Here is an 18,761-nt window from a genome sequence, read left to right as displayed (position 1 = left end):
AGTGCTTCGTAATAGACTTTCGGACAGTAAATTGTACGTGTGTCGATTAAAGGATAAACAAGATTCACTGATCAGGTTGGCTCCACGTTTGCTCTGTAAGAACATGCAAGAAAATACATTGTTTATTAATACTGAGGACATGTAGAAAAATGTGATGATTCCATTTAGAAACCGGTCTTGTGTCGTAACTCTTTTACTGTCATGTAATATTCTCAAAGTGCTTTGTAGTATCTTTCCACATAGTTATGAGACAGTTCTGGAAATAGGATATGGAATTATAACAAAAATAAGCGTGTGATGGTGATGTGTCTCTTGAATATTTTCTTGATTCCAGATGCTAGTAAGTAAAGCATATCTCACAATTTAAAAAATGCTGTGGGCAGAGAAAGCCCAAGAGAAGTCAGATCCATATTCTAACATCATACCAGGTGTCATCTTTCCTCGGCGGATAGCGATCGCCGTTGGCTGGCCATATGGCAGCTCTCACCTGCCCCTGTATGACACTCACACAAGCTGTACAAACAGACCCGTTCAGGCTGTCCCGAGAGAGTTTTCCACCACCCCTTTTCTGTTCTGCTTGTTTTCTCTCTTCTCTGTCTTTGTCCGTGCTTCATTTCAGACGTGCTATCTGTGCCCTCTTTGTTCCCTCTTCTGCTTTCTGTCCTTCCCTTCTCCATGATGAACACCAGTACTACAGTAACATTTCCAGTCTCAGAAATGCCTTTTGGGTTGCACAGATGATATACAAGTATACAATAATAGACAACACTTGCCCTGAAAAGACCAGAAATGGGGAGAAGACACATCAGATGCACAAAGGTACTTGTTTGTGGATGAATAGCCAAACCCACTAAAACCTTTTTTCTTATCACAGAAGCTAAATTGCATCATCCTGCTTTCTTCTCGGTCCCCCTGTTTTACTGTTACCCAAGTGGTAGCTCACTTTACTATTCTAGGTAGAAATAGGAATTTAATGGATCCTGACCTCCAGGGCCAGCACCTTGCATCTTCACAGTGTGTTGGACACATCTGACAGTCCTGCTGATAGCTGGTGGTCTGATCAGGTGAACCATAGCTGCTTGGATGGGCAGCAGGGCAGCCTTCAGGAGCTTGAAAGAGCAGATAAGTTTGGGTTAATTTTTCTTTCATACAAAATTATGGGGATCTGTTGAAGAGAAGGAGGCCATGGGAAAGCACGGAGAGGTGTTTTTTGGACTAAGAAGTGAAACCATTAGGAGGATGTGTAGGAATGGGTGGATGCTGCAAAGATGGTGGCGAGCCTGACCAAGTGTACAGAAGTAATGGAAGGGCCAGAGAACATGCTGACAATGTCTGGAACCATGGTGAGATTACGTTCCAAGAACAAAGCAGAACATCCTGGAGTTATTGAAATGAAATATTGCAACTGATCTAACTAGAATTTGCTGGCTTGCAAAATGTTTGGAGATTTAGCACATCTCTCTTTCTCCACTGAAAAAAACATCAGAGATGGAAAAAGAAAAAATCCACTGATATCAGAGCATAACATCGTGTTTAAGGTGACAGAAATCTTTGTCACACAGTTCCTACCATGTCAAGCCTGTGGACACTTCAAGAGCAGGAAGTGAATCGAAAGGCTCTGTTCAGACTTGCCTCTCCTCCCCAGCCTAATCTGCTTTCGGATCCAGACTGCTGTATCCTGAGTACGACTTAAGTCACTGCAGTTGGTTTTGTTGCTTTTCTTTTTTTTTTTTTTTCCTCTGTACAGTGAAGTTGTGAAGCTGGAGAGTAGTTACTCCAATCTTTTCCAAAAAAAAAAAAAAAGTGAGCAAAACAGGACCCTCAAGACTATCTAAGAGTAGTGAACACAACTTCACTTTGAAGCCATCTGTCAAACAGCTGGCTTCAGAAGAAAAATTTACCAGGCAAGAGTGTGGAGGAACTCAGGGTGTTTTTGTTTTTTGGATTTTTTTTTTTTTCTCTCTTTCATCTGGCTAGGATTAAGTATTTTGTTTTTCTCTTCTGCATGCATCAACATGCCACCATGGGACTTTATTACTTCATACACAGATGATCAAAAATATGAATAATAAGTTACCAGTGCACAAGTGGAGCCTTAGCTGGGTTGATGTAGAAACTGCTCAGGGCTGAAGCAGAGGTGTGAGGCGGGGGGGAAGTCAGATGCTTTTCATTCAAGGAGTAAATGTAAAATTATGGATCATTCCAGAGGTGTGAGGGTAAATTTAGAGAAGACTTAAAGAATAGGGAAGGGAAATTTCACTAGCTGATTAAAGGTTGGCTTATTAAAAAATCATGGGAATCAGGGCTGGAAAAGAAAACATGTTGTATTAAGTCATCTTATCCGGTCCCTACAACCAACCAGTGTAGGCTTCCTCCCATCAGCTTTCCAAGCAGGTTTAACCCTTAGAGAATAATGACTGACCATTGTTGAAGTACTAAATCAAGTTGGCTTGTGGTTGTTTTGCCCTCCCCCCCCCACTTTTTTTTCTTTTTCCCGCCAGAAAAGGCATCTTTTCCTCTTTCTGAGCCACTCTCCTCTGTCCTTCACACCCTACTGAGAGCCCCTAGACAAATATTCTCTTCTGACTTGAAAAGCAGCTCAAAAATGGCAGTATCGGGAAGGACAGAGATTTAGGAGGAGACTTCAAAGATGGGTGGTCAGAGAAGTTGTTAATCCCTTGGAAGAAAGGTTTCTTTCTTTTCCTGCTCTAAAAAAAAATCCTTCTTCCTGCCCCCCTACCTGCCTTTGCAAATGCTTAGCAAAGATGATGATTTACCAGTTGTTATCTAACTTGGAGCTGTCGGTTTCCTGAGGACAAAGGCCCAGTGCACAATATGACAACAAGGTCTTACATTTAACCGCAAAATCCCTTGACGCTGCAGCGTTCCAGCACAGCAGGCTGGAAAATGTGTTGCAGCTCCATATAAATTTGGGGGGGGAAGAGGAAGAGGAGAAACGTAATGAATTAAATATGGAAATGAATAATACACTCAAGTACAATCTCCTCTGTGTCGTCTTGGTATTCAATTCCATTTATTTCATGTTGTCCCCGCATGATCGACTTGCAGGGTCACACAGATTTATGTGTAGTGAATGTGGAACTGTTTTGTAGAGATTATCTGGAAGAAAGCTGGAGGCTCAGCCATGGCAGAAGAGAATAGGAAGGGCTTGGGAGGCTTAAGAAACAGCAGAAAAGCAAAGGAAAGGATACAAAACTGCCAATTTTTTTGCTGGGGTAATTGTAAGGGCACCCCAATTGCCATCAAAATCAGTGCCCTTAGATTTTGCCAGACTTAGTTCAGACAAAGGACAGTTGTCATCCCTCAGAGCTGCTTCTTCAGACAAATGGTATTCAACTATTTATAAGGTATCTTTGATCCCAAATCAAAGTTTGGCAACCCAGGAGGGTTTTTCAGGACAGCGTGGAGCTCTTGAGGTGCAGAAGCCTTTAAGCCTCTAGTAACGGAGCTGTCCATCCTCACCCTCTGTGAGTGGCTCTTACTGCTTTGATATAAAGATGTGCAGCTTTTTTTTTTCTCTTTTCCTGATACTCCACTATTTCCAATTTAGACTTCTTTTTCTTTGATCCCTTGGTGAGAATAGACTATGGTGAGCCTCCGTGTTTTTCTCCTCTGGTATATAGATAGATTGCAGAATTTTTCTTAGGAGCTACTACAAAGTGAATGTTTCATGATGTATATTGATTCAAGAGCAGGTTACCTTAAGATGATGACTTACCATGCATCAGCTGCTCTGGAGTGACTGTCCAGGCACGTGCTCTTAAACCTTAGCAGTCCTGCGTTATATCTGTCGAAGCGCTGAAATGTCCATTTGCACCTGACAAACTCGAAATGGCTTGTGATTTTGTTATATTTCTGATGTTAAACTACAGACACAGCTAGGAAATCATATTCTCCTTCAAAGTAGTTCATTTGTCTGACATCAACTTAAAGTCTTTCTGAATCTTTTTATGTCTCTGGCTAAAAGACTGGAAAGTTTGGTAAGACGTCTTTTCCATACAAAAGTACCTATATTTAAAAGTATCAAGTCATGTTTTGACTAAACTCAGTTAAAAGCTTTCACTCATTGCATTGCAAGACTTATTATTTCTCACAAGATCATTTTTGTGGCTTGACTTTGAACTTGAAGACATCCATAAGCTGCCTGAATTGGGGATGCCAAGGCTGAAGATACAATTCTTCTAATGATTTTAATAGTGGCTGACCCAGGGACAAAACCAATTTCCTGTTTCTACTCAATAATTCAATTTTTTATACACCTGAGGATAGTATTAGTCATCAAAACACTGCTCTGAGATCTCATGCTGAGATGGGCTGTTTTGATGTTCTTTATGCCCTTTGCTCAATATATGCTTTCCAAGAAAGAGGTTTACACCTGGAATGTAGGTCCTTGCCTACAGCCCTTCAAACTTCAGCCAGATTTTCACCCAGTGGTGTCACCTTTTCTTCCCTGAGGAAGCCTAAGCCAACTAGGCTCTTAGTTTAGATGTCTCCATTAGGGGCAAGAGATGGGTAGGGTGGGATCTCAGCCTTTATTGCCAGGTGCGATACAGTTCACTTACCTACAGTGCAATGCACATGTTGGATTGTGGTAATTCAAGTGGGTAATTCATGTATCCCCCTAATGCAGCCTGTCCTTTTTGTCCCTTACTGTCTTAGTAATCTATACATCATCTGCAAATCCCACTATCACAGATTTTGTATTCTCTAAATTGTTGCTGAAAATTCTAAGCTTTATTAGACTAACAAGTAGTTTACCAAAGCATCTTGCTAATAATGACTCCCATTTATTATAATGCCTCCCCACTAATAGCTGCATTATTTGTAGCTGAGATCTGTCACTGAAATAAATTTTGTTTAGTCTAATACATGCCTATTTCCACACAGTGCAAAGTATTTGTTTCTTAACTAAGATCTCATGGGATATCAAATTATATGCCTTGGAGAAAAACAAATATACTCTGCTAGTGCCTTCACCTTTATCAGATAGACCTTTGTCCAAACAAAGGTAGTAATCTGTGCTTCTCCTGAGTAGCAGAGCAGTTTCATATCTCAATAGGTCTGTTTCTGAGAGACATTGAAATTACTGGCAACCAGGATTTAGCAAAAGTCCCATCACAAATCTCTGGAGCTCAGATTTACTGCCTTTACTCCCATCAAGAGATGCTGGCATTCATTTCCTGTTGTTATTGGCCAGCATCTCTGTAGTTGTCCATATCTTGCATTTCAAAGAATGTGACCCTTTCTTTGAGGAGGTATCAGATTTCTTTGAAATCAAAGACTATTCCTCTCTCATGGTCTTGAAAACTTCAGTCCACACTTCAGATGCTTGTAAGTACAATCTGCCACATTCCCCAATTCTGAGGGTTTAGGCTTATTTACTTTCAGATAGCCAACGGAGAATTGGGTTGGCAGTGGATGACCTGGAAGGGCAGCTTCCTCCCTCTAATCAGTGCTGGATGTATTTTCCCTCCTCCGGAGACATTACTGTTCTCCAACGTGATGCACAGGCACTAAGGAGTTATCCATGTCTCACACCATGTGTTGCTGCTTCTGGAACCCACCAGCCCATTTTCTCTGGGTTTGTCTTCCTTGCTGTGTCACATTTAGCTTCTCTTGCTAAGGGCCATGGAGCAGGGACCTGTGATTTCTCTTTTTGCCTTTTTCCCGTCTTTGTAATTGTAAAGGCCTGTAAAGTCACAGACCTCCGTAGCACTGAATAAATAACAAACAATGCTAATACTCTTCATTCCAAAAATGCAGCCTGCAGATTCTTAAGAGCAAGCTTAGTGTCAATGCAATCGCAAAAGTGCACATCATCACCAGATGGGAATCGATGCACGGCATCACTGCTAGAGTCCACATGGTAGCACTTGTCAGTAATTCTCCTCCAGTCTGTCAGCACAGCACTCCGTCACACAAATAGGAGGAGCATGCTGTTTGTATATTTGAACCTCTCTGGGGACACCACTAATATAAAAAGCATTGCCATCAGAGGCATCTTCTGCACTTAACGAAAGGAAATACATTTTCCTTCATTCTCTCCTTGAGCGTGTGGAGGCCTGGATTCACAGAACTGACCCATGCTGTGGATAGCAGCACTGCAAGAACTAGTGGCGACTGCGATAACACAGCCTCCTACTCCCTGAAGGCTGGCCTAGGACCAGCCTCTTGCTTCACATTGGCTGCATCTGTACCCAACTGTAATACAGAGTCTGCAAACCCAGGCGCTGAAGCAATGGGATGATGTTGCCTACTCATTGGCCTTTCATAGAGCTCCCACACTCCACCACTTAGAGGAGAAACAACAGCAATGTGTAGCGGCCCATTCAGTTGCAGCAAGGGTACAAGCCCTTAGCCGATGATGGGCTTGCAACGACGGGGAAGTGTCCGTGCAGCCCACGATGGTGGCAGGAGAGCCACTACTTGCTAGTCAGCCATCTTTCTTTGTTCGTTTCCAGTGGGAGCTCTCCACAAGGTGGCAATGTAACACCACGCATTCGGTCGTCTCTTCTGGAAGATGTCCTCTGGTTGGAGTTTCCCTCATCCCAAGAGCGGTGTCCTTGGGTACACACGCTCATCATAGGTGGGAACGCAAGCCCGGCTCAGACTGAGGTGAATGTGGATGATCTGCCTGATGGCTCTCGGCCAAGGGGATATCAAGTCTCCAGAGAGAGAGCAAAGTCCCGTTGTGTGGCTTTGCCACTCCTGGTTGGCCATGGAAAAAGACCTGCCATGGCCATATGGAGTCACCAGGCCTGCAAAAGGGTGGTGGTGCTCTTTAGGGCAAATGGTAGCCTTTTAAGAGACAGAATCTGTTACCTTTGTAATGCTAAGTTGTACTTTATTGAACAAATTATCCTGCTGCAGTATATAGGACATCTGTGAAGCACAAGACCACCTTGACATGAATAAACATGCCAGAAAATGTCTGCTTTAGCTTATACCTGTGTCCTGTTAATTTAAAAGCAGACAGGAAAGATGTTAGCCGAAAATGAGATGTGATCATCAATAGGTTACTTTTATCTGTTTAAATCTAGTAGTAATAACAAAAAGTACAAATGAAAGATACATAACATTAGCTTCCTTCTGCACCACAGGCCAGGATTTTGTGAATTATCCCCAGATTTCAGTACCTCCCTTACGGCTTCTGTTCTGTCTCTTACAATAAAGATTTGCTTGCCAACTTCTTTGAGCAGGGGAAGGAAGCCAAGCCAGTCCTGGAAGGGGCTGAGCTGTGTTTGTTGTGCTATGTTTTGGGAAGCCCTCTTCTGATATGTGTCGATGTACTTTGCCCCCTTAAGTCTCTTTATCCTTGTGGGGGGTCTCTGCTTGCCCTTTAGTTGATTCCTTGAGGAACCCTCCCAGAAAATCTAGGGCAGTTGAGGGTGGAAGTGGGAGGATGCTTTAGCAGCTCCTCATCTATTCAGAGCAGGGACTGTGTCTAAAACTGAAGTGTCCTGTTGCCATTATGAAGTTGTGTTGTCTTCTGAAGCACCAGGTATTGGTCGTGGCTGGAAAGAGGAGAGCAGATTAGATGGATCCAGTGGACTGATCTGGCATGGCAGGCTTTAAGCTTTTTGAAGCCTATGAGGGCATTTCCATTTCCAAACCACAAATTATTTCCAGAAACTGGGAAACAAGAGGAAGGAAAGCTTGCACATGGCAAGCTCAACAGAGAGAAAAAAAATCCTTTGCAATGAAATCATTGGACAGAAAGTAAACTGCCCACAAGCCCTTTTACCAGAAGAGTTTGGATCAAGAGTCCAGTGAATAGGAGAATTATATGTAACACGTACTATATGAACTGTCAGGGCAATAAAGAGGTATTGTCCATGGGTTGGTCTCAAAACTTCCACTGAACCCTGTAGTGCATGAGTCAGTAACAGAGAAGATTGGCATATGTGGTCCCTGGTCCAGAGCCAGGTTAAAGGAAAGGTGGAACTTTTCACAGAAAATAGTTAAAGCTTTGCTTTATCAGGCTTGCTGTTCACTAAACTTTGCTTAACTTGTGCAATGGTTCCTGGCTCCACCATATGGCCTTCACCTTTGAATACTATTGATTAACTAATACCTAGCTTGCCATATGATCTGAGTTCCTCCTACAGCTTTCTCTTCTTTATCAAACGGACTTGGCTATTTTAACCCTTTGACTGGGAACTTGGTCGCTTACTTGGTGACCGGTGCCTCTTCTGTACAGCTTTATGTCGAGGAAGTAAGCAAGAGGGACTGAAGATCCTGGGAGTGAAAGCCTAACTGCTGAGGCTCTGAATTCTTTGTGTTGCAGTAGCATCCAGTAGGCGCGCTCCAGCTAGGAGGGGGGCCTGCTGTGCGAGGCACAGGACCAGCACGTAACGAGAGGGCTGCTCCTGCCCTGAAGAACTTGCAGCCTGAATAGAAAACACAAAGAATGGGAGCAAAACTAGAGGCAGAAAGAAGAGAGATGACTTGGCCAAGATGACTGAGCAGTAAATCAGTGGCAGAACTTCGAAGAGTTCCCTTGAGTCCTAATCTGGTGACCTTTCTAGTGGGGCAGGCTGCCTCTGGCTTTTCACTGAAGTGTGCAAAGCATTGGCTTTTGATTTGCAAATAGATTAGAGCATACAGCATTGTATGCCAAAACCTTCAGCACGAAGTTAATGTTGCCTAATGGTGTCTCGTATTGTTCCAGAATGCATAAAGGATTTATCCCGAGCAGGAAATGAGAAATTAATGCAAATTTAAACTTCTGAAAAGTGGGAAATGTAGAGGTTCATGCTACACTCTGAAAATAACCTTAACTCTGCTCTCTTCCAGCATTGTCACTATATATGTTCAGACACACAGAACCTCATGGAAAAATCAAGAAAAGAGGCACATGAAAACAAGAAGTAAAGACTAATATTTTTTCTGTCTGAGCATATCCTATCAAGAGCAAGGGAACAGACAGCAGTGTGTTCTCTTCAGTTTCTTCATACCCACTTCATATAATTTCATACTTTTTAAAACCGGAAGACCTCACTAGACAGTCTGACCTCTTCTATGCCAACCTGCAAACTTCTGATGCAGCTCTACTGAGCCAAATGCAGTGAGATTGTCCACAGTATCTTCCACAGAGGCTGAAGTTCAAATCTTGAGTGCAGTAGTTTCAGACAGTGAAGCTATTGTCTGGTTGTTTTCAGGGGGTCTTGGCTCCACTCCTTCCCTGCGCAGCCACTACAAAGTTGGCTTGCTAACCTTGGCATGCTCGGGAGAGAGGATGCATTTTGGGATGCTGAGGCATGCTGGTTTAGGAGCGCTTAGAATAGTCCACCTATAAACAGAAAGCGATGTTCGGTTTTATCTATAGCAGATCTGAGATTCCTCTGATACCTGGACAAATTTAATCTAGAGCCTCTTTTACTTTAGGGAAAAGGGGTCTAGCAGTGATGCTCAAAGCACTGAACCCCTGGGTGCACCTCAGCTCCTCTCTTGAAAACACTGCTCCCTTGGCCTCTTACTTATTCAGCGTGTAATCGATTTGGGCAGGGGCTGGTTCTCACTCCTTGGGTATTGCACTTCTGTGTAAGATGCTTGAGAGCAATAAGGTAGACTAAGAAAAGCCCTATCCCCTGGTCTTAGTGAGCCTGGGCTGGGAAGGTGAAAAATCCACTTTTCCCATCTGCAGCACACCTAACTCGTCACCTGACAAACAAGGAGGCAAGCTCAGGCTCTTGTATTACTTAATAACATTTGATATTAGAGCTGGGTGAAACATTTACAGGGATCCATTTATTAGATGTCTTTCCCCTTTAGGCCTTCATATGCTTTGAGGAACTTCCTAAATTTGCCCACTGTGCAACAACTTGGTCGAATCATCCCTTCAGACAAGTTTCAGCCCCAGATTATTAGCGACTTGGGTGCCAACATGATTCACTCGTTTTGACTGGATGCTGAAAGTCTTGTGTCCTTCTCTTGCCTGGACGAGGGCAGCTGTTTTTATCTTTCTTAAAAAGAAAAAATGATGACTAGGGGAGAGGAAATAATGTACAATGGATGGCAGTCACGAGTTATTTGTGTAATGAACAATGTCTTTGCAATGCTTCCACATCACTGGGGCTAAAATCCAGATGCTGAAGGGAAAGTGACTGAAAGGGGACACCCGTGCAGCCTGCCCATCCAGAGCTGGCCCATCTGGTCCTCATCCCTCGCACCTCAGGACTTTTCAGTCATGACATGGTTTTATTGTCTCTGTCCTGTGGTGATGCAACGTCTTATCTCGCTGTGGGAACTGAGGCATGGGCTAGATGAAGCGCCTTGCCCCGTGGTTAGCTGGAGTCAGGCTCCAAGTTTTCTGTAATGTTTTCTTCGCTGCCACTGGGCACATTTCCCTGGGTGACTTGTTTTGTGGGGGAAGAGGAGGTTGCTGAATGGATCCTGATTTCTCTGAGGGACTCTACAACCATTTCTGCTTTGTCTCTGTACTGCTGTTTCCTAGAAGCTGAAAATCTCTCCGTTTCCTGATCTTTATGTTCTTCCTTACATACCCGTTACTGGCTACTGTCAGACCCAAAACACTGCACTACTTGGACATTTGGTCTTATGTAATATGGCATTTATGGTCTTATGAGGTTTTGGAACTTTCCTGTTTTTCATTGTGGTCTCCACTGAGCAGTCAACATGCAAAATGACCCCAGCAAATTTGGCGTTTCTGCCAAATGTGTCTCTTAAACACTTTCTCTTCCATGAAATCCTGCCTTCAGCAGGGTTGGCAGTTGACTGAGCACTCTACCACCCACCCAAAATGTGTCTGCTAGGTACGTGTTGTGAATTCAGCAGAGAGTTGCAAGGCTTGCTAGTGTAATTATGAGTTGTGCAAGTGAAACACGGCAGACTCTGAAATCATCCCAATCGCTTTTGGTGGCCAAAAGGAGCTGCTACAATCACAGAATCGGATCTTCCATGTTAAAATAGACCTCCAAATTTCTTCTGCTAATTGTTGCTTTGATCCCAGCCACTTGTGCTTGTGTTGGAGGGGATATGTGGATACCTCCTCCGCAAGGGTCAGGAGGTAGGTACGGGTCTCTGGCAAAGAAGAGGGAAGGGGAGAGGGGAGCAGCAGGCTTTAGAGCTGGGGTGGTACAGCAATGGCCCAGCGACAGGGATGTGGTTTCCAGAACGTCTCCCTCTATTTCTGGCAGAAGATGTCAGGGCCAAGGAATCCTGGAAGCCCTCGTGTGCAAGTCCGGATATGTTCTGTCTCCGTTTGCCAGCTCTGCTGAAGGAGAAGTGACTGCCACACCACTGTCCCATCCCCCGGCAGCTATTTGGCAACCTCCCCTTTACATCAACACTACAGCTGGCTTGCATGCTATCTGCTGACCATTTTCTTTCTCTGAGCCCTTCTGCCCCAAATGGATCAATTTGTAGAATTTACGAAGTGTCAGATGTCCCATCGAGAACTGAACACAGATGAAAACCGCTGGAAAGCTGGTGGAAATTGCTCGAAAGCAGCGTTATTTATCCACTGGAAAAACACGCCACGGCCAGTGGCAGGGCAAGGCTCCTGGCTCCCCTGCTGGCCTCCGAGCCCCTGCTGAGTCTGGTGCTTGCCCAACGTCCATCGGGTGCTTGCCCAATGTCAGCTTGGCCACTCTCGGCTCCCCACTCTGTGCTGCGTTCCCTTGCTGTTGGACCAGCCAGGATAAGAAAAGAAAGGGTGAATCTCCCTCACTGACTCGTGCATTTTTGCTCAGGTTCAGATCAGAGCACCAATTTTTCCCCAGTCAACCCCCTTGGGACCACCAGTTCCTTGGGGCCAGCCAACATCCCCAAATCCCACCGGTTTCAGGGGCTGGGCAAGGTCAGGAGTTTATTTTGGTGCATCTCTCACCTTGAAAAGTGTTGCAAAACATGAAGTCGTTGCTAGAACTGGTTGGAAAAATTATTTTACATGTTTTTTTTCTGCCACAAAAGGCAAATATATTCAAACTGAAATTGTTTGTGGGAAAGGGGATGGTTTTAACGGATTTTCCAGCTTACGAAAAGGTTACAAGTCTTCTAAAACAATTTTCCTTTTTTTATTTTTTAATGATTAGAGGTTTGTTGTGGGTTTTTGTTTTTGTTTTAATATTGAAATACCGTCTCATTTTTAAATTTAAGTTAATTTTTACTAGAAAAGGGATTAAAAAAAGATAGAGAAAAAGGTCCAGGTCAAATATTTGGAAATTATTTTTATCTGTACCAATTTTTGTTTTGCTTTGTTTTTGTTTTTGCCTAGTGGTCTGTGAGCATTTTCAGCATTTCCTTCCAATTTCTTTCTGATGTGGAAAGGAACGTTGCTTGAAATTTCAAAATCTTTTATGAGAAAGGGAAAGTCTTTCCTGCCAAGCTCTAGCTATGGCTAGAGTATGTCTTAAAACACTAACTGTCAAAAGCTGCAATCTGATTTACCAGGGAGGGTTTTCTTATGTTGTCACACCCCTGCATAGCCTCTGAAGAGGGAGTAACAGGGAGCTATTCCTGATGCTTGCCACCTGCGTGAGCTCTTAAACCTCTCTAAAATAAAGCCCATCATATTTTGGAGAGGGAGACATGCGAGGAGCTCCGAGTCAGCCAGGAGGATTTGTAAACAGAATTATGTGAGATGGGAGTCAGCGAAGAAGAAGAAGAACGCCGTGGAGGAAAAGATTGGGAAATTAAGAGCTAGGGATGGCTCAGTGGGAAGGTCCACGCTGAGCACTTGGCTGTGGCCAGCAGCAAGCGCCAGGGGCATTTTGAAGCAGAGGGTGAGTGGTGCAGAGCCCAGCCTCCGGAGGTTTGCAGCTCAGGGACTTCGTGAGCCAGAAGTGGCACCTCTTGTTTGAAGGCATGCTAGCAAATCTGAAAAAACACTGATTGCAGATAAACAGATAAAAAGCTTATGTTTGTGACTTGCTCGGAGTCAAGTGGAGCTGCCTACTGGGGCTACAGGCTGCCTACAATGTCCTGTGGCATGTTGTTTGTTACAGCATCGTCCTACTTCTCCCTGCCTTTCTCTGATGCCCAGCTTGCCTTCCAGACCAAACATGCCAGCCTCGGTTTTGACTTTTGACTGAAAAAAAAAAAAGATTATTTTTTTCAAGTAAACATTCACCCTTTCTTCCACCAAAGTTTCAACCAAAATAATCACCAGCTGCAGCTTTTAATCATCCATTTAGCCTCCCTTTTAACCACAGCGGGGTTGAATGGATGAAATTCAGTGTGTCTTTGCCCCTCGAGAACATCATCTGCTCCTTCTGCTCCCATACAGAAACCTCATGGGTGCACCTTGCCCTCAGCAGTATGGTGCAGCTGAGTGACCAGCAGAAGAGAAGGGAGGCTGCAAGTCCAGATAGTTTCCAAGTGACCCCAGAGAAGTGTAGAAATCATGTTGTTAACAGCCATACTTTACATGGCAGCTATCCAGAGCCATGTAATTAGATGCGAATATTACAGTTGGCTTCGAAACGATATAGAAATTAGAAATTGCTGTCTGTTGGGGAATTAGAGCATCCTTTTACTGGGGGGGGGGGGGGAGCAGATTGGTGGTGGGCTCATTTCATGTTTTTGTGTTCCAGGCAGTTGGCCTGCTTGAGAGGAAGCTATTTATTGATCTCCAACTGCGAGGGTTAATAAATCTCTGCTTGGGCTGGTTCAAACTCTGGCCAGGTCAGTCCGAGGCAAATGATGACTGCTGCTTAACCAGAGGTGAAGCAGCCAGGGGAGGCTGCCCAGGGCTGCTCTGCAGTAAGAACCCGGGGACGTGCGGACCCTTGACCTTCCCTCCGGCCCCTAGCTTTTTGGGGAGTTTGGAATTAATGCACATGGCGTGGCAGTCCTTTAGTTAGAAGAACTGTCCATTTTTCCATCCGTTTCCCCCTTATCCGTCCGTGCCACCTTCGGCTGGGGGGGGAAATGTCTGCTTGGCAAACAGGCTGGTTTCATTACCCTGTCTCCTCCCCTTGCCTCCTGAAGGACATCTTCATTAGGAGCCCCCTTGTGTAGAAATCAGCTTGTGCTCTAGACAATATGTGAAAGCCCCCTGGAAGGATTTTAGGAGAGGTCACAGACTGGAGCCTGCCTGTCACTGGCCACCCGGGGGTGGCCACCCCACCCACCTCCCTCCCGGGGACTGCCCTTTGATTCCTCACCCCGAGTGGCAAATGCCTCCCCTTCAATAGTCCTAATTTCCAATTGTCTCCATGCGCTTTGGAAGGCTCTCTATCACACCCTGAACAAATATGCCTTTTTTTTTTTATTTGTTCTTCTGCACTCGCTGCTGAATAATCGGTTCTTTCCTCACTGCCATATTTCTGCTCTAATCAAGGACAGATTCTTGTGAAAATAGGTTGGTCTTTTGCCCTCCACCTCCCTCTGTATGTGTTGTTGTGTTGGGGTTTTTTTTGTTGTTGTTTTTTTTTTTAAATAATTTCCTAGAACTGGTAGATTTGGCTGGCCCTCAGGTCTCTCCTGATGCAGTAGGGTTAAAGGCAGAGCTGAGTGGCCTGTTTGCTCTCGACTTTAACCGTTTCATCATTTGCAGAGGAAACCCTTTCCCCTACTCCCCTTCCTTCAAAGGTGCACGTGGTATAGGAAGCCCCAGCAAAACCCTACCTACAGCGTCGGGCTCAGGTAGCACTCCCTACCAGTCCTGATCCGATGGGTTGATCCTAAGAGGCGCTGGGCACATCCTACTGGGTGCTGACCACCCTCACCTCTCACTGGTGGTCCCGGGACCTGAAGCATGTTGCATTTCACAGGGGCTCTCAGCCTTCTTCAGGGTCACGCACCCACCCTGAAGCATCTCCTGCAGCCTGAAGGTCTTGACGATGAAATCCATCGTTGAGTAAATCACCTTCCCTGGGTTTTGGGGCTCCCTCTCCTCCTGTCAGATGAGAAGAGGGTCAATTCTCACCTTGCCACAAGGGTGCTGGGTGCCTGGCAGCCAGACAGCAGGACCAGATGTGGAGGCAGGTGAACTTCTGCAAAACCTGAGGAGGGCACTAGAAAAGTGCAGAAATGGTGAGAGGGGGCCCCGGGAGCCACTGCATATGGCTGCCATCTGCAGAGCCCCCAGCTCCCGGCGCTGGGCTTCCCTGGGAGGCCGAGGTAAAGGATGGGGGAGAAAAAAAAAAGTTTTCAGACTTTAATTTTTTTCTTTCTTCGTGCTGTGGAGCAGCTAAGGTCTTATCAACACTTCCCTCCCTGTCCGAGCTGTGATTGCTGAGCCTTCCCGTGTACGCGCTGGGTGTATGTGTATATAAAAATATATGGCTGTATAATTAGAACCAGCCAAGAATATTTGGCTGAAATGGTGCTGGAAGGGAGGGAGGGGGGTCAGGGGGCGTCCAAATACACCGATTCATTGGAGCCAGAGCTCTTCATGGGAAGTGTCAGGTTTGATGAATTTCCCATTTAAAAAAAAAAAAAAAAAAAAAAAGGGAAAGAAAAGAAAGAAAAAAGAAAAAAAGAAAAGGTTTTGACATATTTTAAACATTCCAGTGCAGTGTTTTTAAACCATCACCTCCCAGCCTCATTTTTTTCCTGCTCACAGAGGTTTTTGAGATCATTCTGAATCAGGCAGAGCAGGGATTTGAAGCGTGGCCAACGTCCTAAACACCAGCAAAACAGCATCAGTCAGTCCTTTTCCCCAAGAAAAGCTTCCTGATAAAACTGGTTGAAGCTGAAATGTTCCACAGGGATGTGTCAACTTTAGCCAAACGGTACATTTGACTAGATGAGGCAGTAGCCACCTCTAATTAAATTGTTTCCATTGCCCCTGGACTTTAATGACTCTTCCCATCCCCACGATGCACCTCCAGCCCTGCGTTGAAACAGCTCCTTGATCAGGTCCCTCAGCTGAACTTGGTCTTTTATTAGTCTCTGGGTTTCCCGGCGTTTTCTCATCTTCCCAGAAAGGCAGAGATGAGCAAATGTTGGGATGCGTAGGAAAGTCATGCAGCTCGGAGAGGCTTTGGAGAATCCAAACCCACCTGCCTGGAGCATCTAAGCTGTTAATTAGGCCCATGTCCTTTGGGGTTTCAGCCCTAGGGCCACGTGGCCAGTGCTGTTGCCCAAACTATTATTCATGCTTGTCTAGGTAGAAAGCCCTTGTGCTGGAGCCCAGATCCTCAAAGGTTTGGCTTGACTGGGGAGTCAAATGCCTAAATACCTTTGAGGATCGCAGCCTTAGTCACTGTATCCACAGCCAGCTTTAAATCCACTCTGGAGAACTTATAAATGCTTCTTTATGAGCTTTTCAAGCTGGACTCTGACCCTGACTGGCTTCGTCCTGGCGGTGCTAAGTGCCTCAACCTCCCTCCTTGCTCCCCTTTCCCGGCATGGACAAGCACCAGGGGGGCAGCAGCAGCCCTGGGGCTGCAGCGGGGACCACCATGGGCAACGCAAGGATGCTCCTGGTGCGGGAGCACCTCTGCTCTTCCTCTAAACCCGTTAGCACAATGTTGACGTTAGCTGCTGCTTCAGTGGTGTTTCAATGAGTCAGGTGGGATGGGGAGGTTGGCAGTGTGAGCTACAAGTGGAAAAAAAAGGGGGGGATCTAAAAAGATATATTCATATTTAAATAAGATGGATTTGTATATGTTTCTGTATATTTAAATACTTGTGTTATTCTTATCCTAGAGTTCATATACTTCAAATAAGTTTAAAGCTGTCCTGAAGAGCTGGGGAGAAAGAACCCATTCCTGGTGTCAGTCTGTCATGGGTGCCACCTGCGTGGGAGACCGAGGCTTGTCACTGTACCAGCACGTGCTTTGGGGAGCAGTGGAAGGGATGCTAAACATCAGTTTGCTCTCTTGGGGTTCAGGAAAAGACTTTCCCCAGGGGTCCTGCACCTTCCTAGCTACCATCAGGTAAAAGCTACTGCATTAAGCAGAACTCCAGCTTTGATCTAGCTTGAATGTATATCCCTTTTTCCTGTCCTATCCATGTTCCTCTCAAAGCATACTTCCCTTCCCCTCTTTTATATTAAATTACAAATGGCAACCTCTTTGTATATGGTACTGTGATAAATAACAGCAAAACATAATGTAGCACAAAATGATAAACACAATGTTAAAAGGAACTTACACTATAAAGTATTCAAATGTTGGTGGAGTACTTTGAAGTGTTCATAATGTTTTCCCAAACGTGGTGCACTTGGAATCCATGTTTGGATTTCTCTTGTTTTATATTAGTGACAAACTCAAACCTAAACCCGGGCAGAGGTCAAAGTATTGGTCTGGGACCATACAAAGCTTGAAACAAATTGAAGTGATACAGTGCTGAGAAGCCTTCCAGCGAGGCACCCAACTGAACCCCAATAAATTGCTTGCATGAACCCCACCGACATCCAGATCTCTGTGATGCTTACAGGGGAGCCTGACGGTATGGATTCTGGTGGCCCTGCCACCCAGGTGGGCTCAGCACAGCTACTGGCGCTACGATGCCAGTGACTTGTGCCGCCACACATCCCCACAAAGCGCTATCAGTCCCTGACCTACTTTTGTCTCCAACTCCTTTTAAACAAAACCTTTCCTATTCTTCTTTTTCCAGCTCCTTGCCCTGGTTTTCTGTTTGCTTTCCATGCCATGTCTCTGCATGTGCATTCAGGCCCTATACTCTTTTTATGGACATTTTCTTGTAAATGTTTTTTGGCTGCAACCCACCCCGTTATGCCTCCAAAGGATGCTTGATTGGAAGTCTCTCCAAATCAACAGGAAAATCGACTGCACGCTCCTCTTTTATTCTCTTCTTCAGAGATCCGCTCAGACTCCTGTTCTCTGAGCCAATGCTCAGACCTGCTCCCTCCCCACGGACATTTAGGGGAGCTTTAAGGATGCCCCACATTGATTTTAGGTCCCAGGGAGCCCTGCAAAGTCGAGCACTGTCGAAGTGCATTGAGCCTTATGAAGAACTGCTCCAGCGCTCTCACACGAGCTCTGCAGGATTGCTTGCTGGGCTGGGAATGCGCCTGCTCCCGCTCCAGAGCGGGCATGGATGCGGGCGAGCATACCCTAAAAACCAGCGGAGGCAGCAGCTGCACGCCCTTACACTGCTGCCTCTCATTTATTCACCTGCTTTTGTTTTCCCCCTGTCTACCAGCCGGATTTCCCTCGGACCCGTCTGCGCCGAGCTCTAGGCACCGCGTAGGGGTGGGCTGGGGGTCGAGTTTGCCCGAAGGGCATTGCTTTGTACCTACCAGATGTGCTGAATTTCTCACTCTGCCTCTCTCTGAGCAGCCCCCTGCTTCCTCTTGACCTTGCTGTAATTTAGACTCGCAGCCTTTTGCCAGTCTCTGTAGTTGATTTATTCTCCTGATGTTTAATGTTGGATTTGTCTCTTTGGAGGAAGGTTATAGCCACCTTGGAAATATTTACACAGCAGAACTACTCTTCTTTTTTCTTTTCTTTCTTTTTTCTTTTTTTTTTTTTTGTATTTTTTTTCTTTTTTTTTTCTTACTCCTTGAGAGCAAACTAGTGTTATGGTATGTGGCTAGCCTGCCATTCCCCAGCTAACAAATTCTCTACTGGTCAAGTCTCTATGTGAGCATTTGCCTTCTGTCATTAAGCCTTTAAAGATCTTGCCAGCCATTGGTTTGGCATCCAGTCCTTCTCAGCAGGACTGGTTGCCTGTATCCTGTCTTTAGCTAATGCTCTGTCAACCACAGGGGGAAACTCAGCCAACAAGATCTCTATCAGCCTTTCAAGGACCAGCAGTTCTGCCATGTGTACTGGAGTCCTGCACTCTGGCCTGATCTATTT

At 45.2% G+C, this 18,761-nt stretch overlaps 1 protein-coding gene across 2 annotated transcripts in view; it reads left to right on the top strand.

Moving 5' to 3' along the window:
- MRPL23 (mitochondrial ribosomal protein L23) overlaps positions 1–17,115 on the top strand; it is a 167,341-nt gene extending 150,226 nt beyond the window's left edge. For both annotated transcript variants that reach the window (XR_007708331.1, XM_050710995.1), the window contains one exon: positions 16,642–17,115. Coding sequence is in view for 1 of the 2 variants with exons in the window: in XM_050710995.1 (XP_050566952.1) it covers positions 16,642–16,875 (234 nt within the window). In the remaining variant the exon portion in view is untranslated. The remainder of the gene's footprint in view (positions 1–16,641) is intronic.
- Positions 17,116–18,761: the final 1,646 nt, after the last annotated feature.

The sequence above is a fragment of the Cygnus atratus genome, chromosome 5 (assembly GCF_013377495.2).
Source record: "Cygnus atratus isolate AKBS03 ecotype Queensland, Australia chromosome 5, CAtr_DNAZoo_HiC_assembly, whole genome shotgun sequence".
NCBI classification, from domain to species: Eukaryota; Metazoa; Chordata; class Aves; order Anseriformes; family Anatidae; genus Cygnus; species Cygnus atratus.
The sequence above is the reverse complement of the archived record's forward strand: the minus strand, read 5'-3'. Positions and strand labels throughout refer to the sequence as shown.